The sequence below is a fragment of the Pungitius pungitius genome, chromosome 1 (genome assembly GCF_949316345.1).
Source record: "Pungitius pungitius chromosome 1, fPunPun2.1, whole genome shotgun sequence".
Lineage (NCBI taxonomy): Eukaryota > Metazoa > Chordata > Actinopteri > Perciformes > Gasterosteidae > Pungitius > Pungitius pungitius.
The window spans coordinates 15,357,174-15,369,078 of NC_084900.1; the positions used below are offsets into that span (position 1 = coordinate 15,357,174).

At 47.2% G+C, this 11,905-nt stretch overlaps 1 protein-coding gene across 3 annotated transcripts; it reads right to left on the bottom strand.

Moving 5' to 3' along the window:
• Positions 1 to 203: 203 nt before the first annotated feature.
• eif2d (eukaryotic translation initiation factor 2D) lies at positions 204 to 9,218 on the bottom strand. Of its 3 annotated transcripts, none has more exons than XM_037480544.2 (16): positions 9,021 to 9,218; positions 8,364 to 8,554; positions 8,179 to 8,262; positions 7,978 to 8,068; positions 7,794 to 7,901; positions 7,353 to 7,624; positions 6,977 to 7,094; positions 6,836 to 6,881; positions 6,643 to 6,749; positions 6,369 to 6,524; positions 5,402 to 5,491; positions 4,673 to 4,768; positions 4,163 to 4,283; positions 3,716 to 3,890; positions 3,515 to 3,634; positions 204 to 634 (listed from the first exon to the last, which is right to left on the bottom strand). In XM_037480544.2, exons 1-15 carry the CDS (start codon positions 9,074 to 9,076, stop codon positions 3,564 to 3,566), a joined length of 1,782 nt encoding a protein of 593 aa, XP_037336441.2. In that variant the 5' UTR covers positions 9,077 to 9,218; the 3' UTR covers positions 204 to 634; positions 3,515 to 3,563. The 3 variants fall into 3 exon arrangements, with proteins under 3 accessions (XP_037336441.2, XP_062418438.1, XP_037336440.2); XM_062562454.1 differs by lacking the exon at positions 204 to 634 and adding an exon at positions 2,730 to 2,983; XM_037480543.2 differs by lacking the exon at positions 204 to 634 and having other exon boundaries at positions 3,363 to 3,634.
• Positions 9,219 to 11,905: the final 2,687 nt, after the last annotated feature.

An 11,905-nucleotide genomic window follows, 5' to 3' on the forward strand; every position in this document is an offset into this window, starting at 1 on the left:
GGCCTCCCTTGGAAACAAAGATGGACCTCGCTGGAAAGGTGAAAGTAATCCGCCCTGCGAGCCAAATGGAGATTTCAGAAAAATGTTTAAAAAACATCTTTCTTAATGAGCGGCTTACGGCCTTACGTAACCTCTGCACAGCACGGAAGCCACAAGTCTTATTTCTGTTTGCAGGAGGGGGGGGGGGCACGTGTGACGATGGGGACAACATCATCTCAGGGGAATTGCATTATAATACAACGCTATTACCGACATGATGAGATGTGTAATAGAGGAAAATGTATAGTAATGATACTAATAATATCAAAACAGAGATGGCAGTAAACACAACTCGTGTGTGTCCAGGCAGCAACGTGTCAATCACAAGGTAGCCACGCCCTAAAATATGTCCTCATTTATTTCTATTGGACCATAATCCACTAAATGGACATCATGCTGTATTCCAGACAACTTCATAGACCAGGAACTCATGTTTACAAAGTTTACAGACATTCCGCCTGCCTCCAGTCAATCAAGTCCAAGGACGTTTTGATAGTTTCATTGGATTAAATCCAGAATAGACCCGTGTGTCCACTTCGTCCTCACAAAGCACAAACCCCAGCAGCAGTCTCTGCGGGTCAGACCCGGGGCACCGCTGGATCCGCCAGTCAGTTTGGACATGTAGAAAACAGATAAAGGTAAAAGGCAAGTTATTGCATTGTATTGGTCACAGACGCAGACACAGCGAGAGAAACACACAGAGACAGAGAAGGAGACAACAAAGTCAGAAGGACAGAGACAGAGAGGGAGACAACAAAGTCAGAAGGACAGAGACAGAGGTCACCTTGGCATGGAGAGCAAGTAAGTCACTGAATAATGTCTTGAATTAAAACTGTACTGAATGATAAATATGTGCAAGCTGCAGATCTACTGCTCGATGGTTGTCAGAGTCAGAAGACTAAACAGGTCCGGACAGACGGAGGACAACATGAAGTGGATATTTCGAGAATAAAGAGAAAACCGTCCGTCGGGTCACCTCCTCCAAAGTCAGCTGACCGGGCAGCAAACGCGACCATTTAGGTGAGGCCTCAGCGCAGGAAGTCCCCATCACCTGAACTGGAGCGTCGGGTCACGGCGGGACGCCAGAGAACCCCGCGGGTCAACGATGGGATCGGAATGTCACGGAGAACTCGCGCAGGGCGGGGAAAAGGTCGAAGGGTTGTGACACGAGACGGTTCGCCGGAGAGCGTTTTTATCACCTTCCACAGCCCATTAAAGTCAAGCTGGGGGGGGCAGAGTGCACATTTCTAGCTCATTTCTTTGTAAAGTCAAACATTGAATATACAGACAGAGTACATTCAGTGTTTATTAGTCAAATCGGTGGATATTAATAACAACGTGTGCAGTAGTAACGGCCCGTTACGACATTTGTGGTCTTATATCATTTGTTTTCTCGGTGGTTTCTGTCGAACCTTCGGCTTCAGCCAACGGGGTCCCAATAAAAGCACAGATGTTGGGCCCCCAGTAACACAGGATGTGGCCCTCGGTATTACGGCTCAGCTGAATAGAAGTGGCCCGAAGTCTGTACAACGCGACCTTGACAGAAGCGCAATGATTGATAAGACACATTTACACACATATTTGTCTGCTGCTCTTTGGTTTTCTTTTGCTCCTCTTCTCCTTTTCATTAACTTAGACATTGAGTATTTAACGCCATTAACGACCAATCACATTTTACATTCAGTTGAAGAGGTTTGGAACGAGAGACGACGTAGGCTCCGACAGCCGACTCTTGCGCGATGCGTCACCTCTTTGGAAGGTGGCCGTCACCGTGACAACGGTAGTGAAGCATCTGGAAATATGACTGTATTTCCGTGGTCTAGTTGCACTGTGGGTACCAGAGGTGCCAGAATTTGACAAAGAAAAATAAATTGTGGGAAGCTTGGTTTTTTCTCAACTTCTTATTACAATAATTGTAAAATAAATGGATCGATTTATACTTTCTTGAGCAAAAGTGAAGCATATGACACTTTATTAACAGCTTAATGTGGTTATTTTGTTCTACTGAACACGCAAGATTCAGTCTTTGGGAAGCGATTCTAGCAGGAAGGGAAAATCAAAAAAAATGTTAAATCAATAACTAAATGTAAAGTGTAAACAGGGCCACGACACAAAGAGGCCTCTTACAGGAGCACTTCATCCCTGCAGCTGCAGGCTCTGACCTCCTGCAGGACGTTTCTCATTAAAACAAAACTTCCTTTGGGGGGGGGGGGGGGGGGCAGCTGGCTTTTCTTGAGGCTCTGCACACATTTTGGACCAACAGCATGGACTCCAGCCTCCGGAAGCTGAGCAGCGCGTCACCGGGTGACGTCGCTAATTAGCGGCCACGTGTGTGGGAGCCGCTGGGATGGTGATCAGCGAGCAGCGCCGTGGTTTCCCCCGGAGACTCTTTGAGTCCAACCTGATTGGACGGGTGTGACGCACAAGGTCAAAACGATGTGGCTATTTGTTTATGGTTTGAGGACAAATTGATGTGCGTATCCACGCGCACACACACACGAAGATCAGGCGATACCATTGATTCACTTGGTGACTGGTGATGAATCAGTTTGCACATAAAAGTCCAGTGAAGTAAACCCCGAGGGAGGAGATTGTTTTGGTAAAGTTGTATGGAAGAAAAAGAGGGACAACATTCAGACGGAAAGCGACCTGTCAATCACATACGCCGCGCCCTAAGCCATGCGCTCTAAATCAGAATCAGCTTTAAAATGAACATCCTTCTGTGTTGAAGAAGACTTGAAAGTAGAACTTAAGACCATAAACTCTTGTTTCCTGAGGGAATAAATCAAGAGAGAAGTAGAGTCACTTTCTCATAGACTTACAGTCAGCTCGGTGGTCATTAGAGAGAATGTTTTTTTGAGATACTTGGGGACACACTGCTTTCTGGGCCCCTGATCAATAACCGGAGGACATTTCATCTTTATCCACCGGGACACTTTGGTGGCTGAGGGGGACAAAAAACAGGTTTTACAGGATGTTAAAAAGATCTTGATTGCAAAATTCCTTCTTTTACTACAGTACAAAATCTGCAAAACCCGATGACGACTTAGGAAACCGACGTGCAGCCGACAACCTCGGAAACCACAACATAACTCAGCAGGTTTAATAGTGCACACTTGAAGATGAGTCGATCACTAAAAAAATCCCCTGGCGTGGTCACGAGAAATACCGCCGCCTTGAATCCTACACACCACCAAACTAAATACTGACGTGCCAAATTATTTCTCTATTTGCATTTTTCGCCTGTTTTTTTCTTAACTTTAGATATATTATCATTTTTAGACACTCTTTTTTTATTGGACATATCACTCAACTGGAAAACATTGAACTTTTAATGTTTTCTGCATCAGCATCTGATCCCTTCGCAGGGAAACAATGCTGCTCTGGTTTAAATGATCCGATCAGAAAACCTGATCCAACGGAACACAACGCAGTGAGTGCATCCATCAATCTGCAGGAGGAGAGCAGTGATCACCTTTATTTAAAGTTAGAGGCGCGTGTTGTTGTGTTCACACAAAGCAGAGTTACTTCTTCTTTCCACTTTTCGGAGCTTTGTCGAGTCCTTGGATGTACTTGCGAGGAATTTGATAATAATCTGCAATTGAAGCACAATATTAGACGTGCACAGGTAAAGCAGTTGGGAGATCCCGCCGCACGTGACCCGGTCGCTCCTTACCCGTCAGCAGAAGGCCGACTTGGTGGATCTGGTTGCCTTGGATCTGGACCAGGACTTTGTCCTTGGACCCGGGGACGGGCTGTAGGACGGAGCTGGCCTGGACGCGGCGCTGCAATGCGGCGCTCACGGCGGCGGGATCAAGGCCGTACGCGTCCAGGTTCTTTATCACAGTGACCTGCAGGGACGATGTGAGCGTCAACATCGACGGCATGATGCTGCGGCGGTTACTATGGTTACTCAAACATCCCAGCGTCTGCTGGCTAAGCAGCATGTCCCCATCTCCCCGAGCAATGTAATCATTATTACTAAAGCCTGCAGTGCTGACAAACGTTAGCATGCTAACAAAGTGGCCACGTTAGCATGGTGAAGTTAGCACGTAGCTCGAAGCCTGTTGAGTCTGTGCTGATACAGCTGGTCATTTATGGGGTGGTTTTAACGGGGGCTCACCTTCTTATTGGAGCCTCGTGAAGCCACGGAGACGTCTATGGGCTCCATGTGGCCCTTCTTTCTTATGGGTGCATGTCCCGGGAACACCACTTCATAGCACTCGGTCATCTTTCCCAGCGCCCTGCGGAGACGAGGAGGCTGCCGAGGTCAGAGGGCCGAGGGACCACCGCGTTAACGGAGAAGCTTGTGCTTCCTTGGCGTTCACATAAAGAGCAGGAATGTTAAGGTGTGAATGACCTTACGACCTTAAGAAGCACATGTTACCTCGCATCGACAATGGGAAACGTCTTTTTGAAAAAGTACATTCCTACATGAGGGAATCACAGCCCAGAAGGCCCCACTCCGGAAACCACAGGTAGTCCAAATAAAATGATAAAAAGGCATCGTAGTGTCGGATCTTTCTATTGGTTTTAAATCCTCATCTTTCACCGTTTTTGCCACAGCAGCTTCTTTTCAATACTGAGGCCTCTTGTGCAACCATGAAGCTCACAAGATGAATAAAGTCCTTACCTGCCGAAGAGGTCGTCCCACTTAAGAGACTGGACCTCCTGGTACTCCGACCTCTCCAACAGGCAGTCACACAGCGTCGGGTCCACGGTGACGTAGCTGTGAACAGAGGGGGGGGGGGGCGGTTGGAAAAAAGCACCTCTCATATTTGATGGATGCCATCTAACAGGAGGCCAGCTGCCTTGTTAGGCTGCATGCCCTTTAAATACCAAGATCCCATTTTCTTTATTACACAGAATTATCAATTTGTCTTCTGGTCACGAGTCACATTTAAAGAATTAAAGCGACATCCGATGGCGTCAGTCGTCATTGCGGTTTCCCTTCTACTGCAGCACCCTGTTATGTAACATCCTGACAGCGTGGTTGTGTTTGAACTCAGGTTTTTCCAGCTATGCATCGTTCGGCCAAATTCAGGGTAAAAACCTCCAATGGGAATAAATGCGGTAATTATAGAATTAAAATTGGGAAATACAGTAGTCTCCTGCTCAGGAGGTTTTTATCATTTCATATTCAGATACAGAATATACTTTTTACCACATCAAGAAGCAGCGCCTGGTTGCAAAAAAAAACAAGACGCAGAACGGAGACTTAATAATTAAGTCTACTCTCTTTCTTTCTTTCACGGTCCCCTCTCAAAAAGATAAGCTTTGATTGAATTCAACAAAAATGTGATGTTACCTTGAGGTAATATTAGACAATCCTAACCTCTTGGTTCTTTTAGTATCTACTCACTTCTTGTTATTTTCATCCACCAGTTCATTCTTCTTCACGTACTCGGTGACAATGTGCCTCACTTCAGCAGGCTGCAGGATGGTTCCTTTCCTGTGGGGGCGTTAAAGCAGACAGAAGCACAGGAATAAATGTTCACACGTTCAGTTTACGGTCTCATTACAGACTGTATGTATTGTATGTGACTGACGGTATTATGACTTTATGGATAAAGGGATTATTCTACAGGTGGCAGGCAAAAAGACCAAAATGGTTCCCAGGCCCTGATCTACATGGACCTCCAAAATTACATTACATTACATGTTATTTAGCTGACGCTTTTATCCAAAGCGACTTACATTGCATTGCATTATAACCCGTGCATTACATTTTTGCCTGGGGAGCAATTAGGGGTTAGGTGTCTTGCTCAGGGACACTTCGACATGGCACATGGGGAAGCCGGGATTCAAACCACCAACCTTGCAGCCCCCAGCGCACTGCACTACCCCATGCGCCACCATCTCCCCAAACTTAAAGAAAATACATCCTGGACAAAACAGCTACTGGAATACCAGCCGTCTGTATAATCTTTACGACACAAAACCACCGTCAGTCATGAAACCTTTATTACCTCCTTCCAGAATCTATCACTGCGTCCCACTTCAAACACTAACAGACACACGACGACTCCGTCTGGGCTGTCAGGTCCCTTTTCTTTTTGTGAATTTGGTTAAAAAGAAGCAAATAGTGGGGAAACCCGACGAGCAACGCTCAGAGAGCCGAGCCGGAACCAGTCCATTAAACAGGTTTATGACGGTCCAAGAGGTGGACTCCCGGCGCTGTGGGGGGGGGGGGGGGGGGGGGGGGGGAGATTCCTCGCTCGGGTAAACACGGCACGGCTGGATGCTCCGCTCTCAACGTCCCCCCCCCCCCGGAACCACTCAAACATGTGCATGCAACCAGAGGCAGGGGTTAGCATAAACAAACGCACCTCTTGTTGGCGTCCAGGAAAAGCGGCTCCAGTCGGGCCGACACGGAGTACAGCGTGGTGATCTCGGGGGGCCGGTAAGGAGGTTCTGCTTCCCCGCCGTCCTGCGCCGAGGACGCTTCATCATTCGTCTCCTCGAGAACTTTGAAATAACGCAGCCTGTGAAGATTGATTGGAATAAGAGAGATGGGGGGAAAAAGGGGAGAGTCAGGCTGGATGTGGGCGGGCCGAGTTTGAACCAGAGAATTTCTTTAAGTTGAGACGTTGCTCAGCTCACTCTTGATTGTTCCAGTCCACCTCCACGATGCTCTCCACTCCCTTGGTCAGTTCTTTCACTCGCACGAGGTTATGTTGCTTCTGCATGGCCTGGAGAAACTTGGACAGCTAGTGGGAGGGGGGGGGGGGGGTAAATGCTTAGTGACGACCCTGCTGGTCCTTGAGGATTACACCATTCTGTATATTCAGCATACCTTTTTATAGCTGGATTTCCTAATGTCAAGTTGCTTTCCACTCGGGCTGAAACAACACCAGATGTTTTCAGTAATACACTCAATTTCTCTGCTAAAAGCCTCAAAGAAATATATTTTTTAAAAGAGCAACTGAACTTTTACCAGCAGGAGAACATGTGGTTGCGGAGAAACGTGCTGGTCAGCAGGGGGAGCTCGGATTTCTTCACCTTCCTCTTGAGCGCATGGAGAAAACACTGCAACAGCAGAGCATCCATTGTCTCTGTGGAAATCAGAGCAGGACCCGGGTCACATCCTCTCCTGCGCTCCCCCCCCCCCCCCCCCCTGCCGCATCAGACAGTCTCAACCCACTGAATTAGCTGCGGCCCGCCACTCGTTTGGCTGCAGAACGTCTCCGTTTGATTTGAATCAGGGGTAAGAGAGATTACGAGGCCATGAAGGAATGTGGTGGAATGTGCTTTAATGGCTCCTTTGTTCAACGTGACTTTGGAACTAAAATGCCGGGAGGCGTGTCTGGTACCTTGTGGCATTTTCTGGTCTTCTTGATCTGCCTCCTCTTCCTCGTCGCCCCTCTGCTCCTCTTGCTCGACCAGACTCAGCTCCTCAATGCCAGAGCAGGGCTGATCTTTGACCTTTTCACCTGAGAGCTGCTGCTCCTCCTCCTCCTCCTCCTCCTCACACCTCTCAGCCTCCTCCTGTCTGTCATCGACTTCATAATCTTCTCCATTCGCATCGTGCTCTTCACCCTCTGCATCGGGGAAAGAAGGAGGGCCTGATTTATCTCCAAAAGCCCTACAAGAAAAACATGCATTCAAAGTTAAGGGCTTTGATGGTGAATTCTGTGAAATGTTTCAGGTATTTTAACTTTGAGAGAGCCAGCAGTGCATGAGGCGATGCACATTAACAGGGTTGTTAGGACAAATAAAAACTAAAAATCAGCAAGAAGATGGAGGATACTCGCCAGAGATGATCCATGTACGCATGGAGAACACACACTCCTCTCCCCTTCATGCCCGAGCTGTGCATCTCCTCGGTGGACGATGCCGCGTTGCCGACGGCAACCGGAGCTCTGCAAACCCACCGCCGGCGTCACACTCAAAATCTGCGCTGAGCGTTTAGAAGACGAACATGTTGCAATAACTCACCTGTTCTTCACCAACGTAACAGAGCAGCAGTCGCCCCGCTTCACATGTGGGAGACCGCTTGAAGGCGCCACCACGCCCGGCAGCATGAGATCTTTTCGAGAAAATCAGAACGGTTTCCTTCATCAGCGCAAATTATTGCCAGAATCTTCTAGTTCACTTCATCACACAACCAGAAACTTTTGTGCAACTATCTGGTGATACCTGCTCCTCCGATCAACTTCTCAAGCACCGGAGGCCATGTCCTGAACGTCGGCAGGAGAGCTGGGTGGCGCCAGAGCGCGTAGACTGAAGAGAGGAAAGTGACAGTGCAGCCGTTAGAACAGGTGCCGCGCGAGGACGAGCTCATCCGGTGATCTCAAAGTGACGGGATCGCCGAGCGTCATCACCTGTCGGGTAAAGTCGTTTCTCCAGTTCAAAGAACAGAGGATTTTTGTGGAGAACATAAAGTGTGAGGGCGTCGCCCTTGTGTGCATAAATCTTCACTACATTTAACTCCTCTTTGTTGGGGATCAGCTCGGAGAGCTCGTCCGCAGTCAGCGAGGGGAAGGCCGCGGACACGTCCGCTTTGAGCTTCCTCCTGAAAGGGAAAAACAACCACTCTCAGTGACCCTGGAGGTGAAGATCACTGCGCAGCAACGCGCAAAAGAAAACCTTTTGCTGTGATTCGGTTTAGCTGAACACAACGTTCTCGTCCCATAATTATAACAACTCATTATAAAATTACTTAAATGTCCTCTTGGTCCAATCGTTGTTGTGAACAAAATGTTATTTTTATGTTAAATAGTTCTGAGCGTTGCTTCTGACACTGCTGAATTGTGGGTAAACATCAGGAACTGAGTAATTATACAGTGACATACATGTAACACACGTATGTCCCAGTAATGCATTAACGTATTAAGATGTGTTTCGGCGATGATTCTAGAAGGAATATGACCGATAGTTGATGCTTCGCTGGTTCTGTTTACAATAATCGAATCTCCTGCTGTGACCGTTTGTTATGAACGCGTCCTGTGGTCGGTGGGGACACGTGACCGGGGGCTCACCTGTCCGACCCTTTGATGGCGGTGTTGGATCTGACTCGGAACTGTCTGGCGAACATCTTCTCACAGAAGACAACAACTGCCGCGACCCGTCCGGCGTCCCTCCGCCCTCCGACGGGCTGATTAACGACGCGACGGCCCCACAAATGTCTCCAACTGCTCCCTACAGTGAGCCGCTATGGGTCGCTGGGGCGGTGGTCCGACGCGAATTTATGTCCGACGGGAAACTGCTCCGCCTCGACTTTATGTTCCGAAGAAGTGAGCGAATGTGGTCTTCGTTGTAATCTTTTTTTTTAATACTCATTGTATGAATGGTTGCAAGACACTTTGTGTTTGTGGGCATCTGGTCTTGATAGTTGTATGACTGGGTCCAGTCTGGAACGGTTTGAAAGGATATCACATCCCCTTCAGGGATGAAAGGAAGGGAGATGTTGATGTTGATAACAGTGGAGTTTAGTGAGGAGGAGGCCTGTGGTAATGAGGAAATTGCGCTTTCTTGTCCCTTGTTCTTCTGAGTTTTCTATCCTTCTGGTTGAAATGAACTTATTGTAAGTCGCTTTGGATAAAAGCGTCAGCTGAATGACATGTAATGTAATGAAAGTGAGGAAACTGGGTGTTCCAAAGCCCGTATGATGCACTCCATAATATTAACAGTTTGAAATTAACAGGACGTATATAAACTCGTGGATCATTTATTTTGGCAAAACATCAGCCTTCCTCTACGAATACTTGAACAGCCCTTTTTACTTATTGCTTTAACTTGCACAGTACTTTCTGTGCAGCTTCTTCCAGCAACACAACACATGCCGTTTTTGGCAGAAATCGGTCTAAACCATGGGGTGTGTAGATACATTGTTGTATGTTCCAATAATTCAATGGGGAAAACCACATTTCTTTTTATATTCCAATTAACAATTTGGTCATTGGTCTTCTCAGTGGAGAAGTGGTTAATTAATTCTGTCAAGGAGGCGGTGAGTCTGTTGCGTCACTTCCTGTCGACAGCGTGTTTGATGTCTTGAACTTTTTCAGAGCTCTAGCGATACCAAGTTGATTCTGTCGTGATATTGTCAGTACAAGCGGCGAATTATCTACGTGAGACGTTGTTAAACGCCTCACCGTCCAGCACTTTGTCGTTTAAACGAATAGTTGCTTAGACGTTGTTTAGCGTTAGCGCTACCTCTTTTAGCATTAGCTTAGCAGCTAACATTGTGATGTCTTCCCTCCCTACCTCCCCTGCTCTCTCTTGCTCGGTGTGTCACATGTTTAGCTATTCCTCTGCCTCCCTTACGGATAATGGTACATGTAAGAAGTGCAGTATATTTGATCGCTTGGAGGCGAGGCTTAGTGAGTTAGAAGCACGGCTCCGCACCATGGAGGTAGCCGCTGTTAACCAGCCATCTCCTATAGTCGGTGCGGACCACATAGACGTATCGTTTGCTCCTGCTAACCGTCCCCCGGCAACCCCCGAGCGGCCGGGAGGCTGGGTGACTGTCCGGAATAAGCATAAGTCTAAGTCGAAGCACACGGTTAACCACCAACCACTTCACGTTTCAAACCGATTCTCCCCACTCAGCGACACACCCGCTGAGAAGCCAACTCTGGTTATAGGTAGCTCCATTCTGAGGAACGTGAAGTTAGCGAAACCAGGGGCCATAGTCACTTGTATCCCCGGGGCCAGAGCGGGCGACATTGAGTCTTATCTTAAACTGCTGGCTAAGGATAAACGTAAATACAGTAAGATTGTAATACATGTCGGCGGTAATGACTCCCGGTTACGCCACTCGGAAGTCACAAAAGTTAACGTGGAATCGGTGTGTACATACGCTAAAACAATGTCGGACACCGTAGTTTTCTCTGGCCCCCTCCCAAACTTGATCAGTGACGACATGTATAGCCGCATGTCGTCATTCCGCCGCTGGTTGTCGAGGTGGTGCCCAGTAAATAATGTGGGCTTCGTTGATCACTGGAAAACGTTTTGGGGAGTGCCTGGTCTGATTAGGAGGGACGGCATCCATCCAACTTTGGATGGAGCTCAACTCATTTCTAAGAACCTGACCCAGTTTCTTAATGGACTTAATCCATGACCCAGAGTTCAGACCAGGAAGCAGAGTCGCAGTCTTACACACTTCTCTGCGCTTCATTCCGAGCAGTCACTCAGCGTAATTAACTCTATAGAAACTGTTTCTGCCCCACGGACACCGTTATTTAAGTTAAAGGTAAACAACCGAGGAGTTATATTTAATAACTTAATCAAAGTTAAATGTAACAATACAACTGTGCAACAAACTAGGAGAATTAAAGGGGGTCTTTTGAATATTAGATCTCTGTGCTCTAAAGCTGTTTTAGTAAATGAACTAATATCTGACAACCATGTTGATATTTTCTGTCTTACTGAAACATGGCTATCGGATGGGGAGTACTTTAGCTTAAATGAAGCGACTCCTCCAAGTCATGTTAATACTCATATCCCCCGAGGCACAGGCCGAGGGGGTGGAGTGGCAGCTATTTATGACTCCTGCCTTTTAATAAACCTTAAACCTAAACTGGATTATAACTCATTTGAAAGTCTGACTTTCAGTCTTTCACAACCAACCTGGAAAATAATCCAGCCGGTTCTCTTTGTAATAGTGTACAGGGCCCCAGGTCCTTATTCTGAATTTTTATGTGAATTTTCACAGTTCTTAACGAGTTTGGTCCTTAAAACGGACAAGGTAATTATAGTGGGTGACTTTAACATTCATGTGGATGTCGATAACGACAGCCTTGGTACTTCATTTCTCTCTTTGCTGGAATCAATTGGTTTCTGTCAGACTGTAAACAAACCAACTCATTGTTTTAACCACACCCTCGACTTGGTTCTTGTGTATGGTATTGTGATAGAACACTTA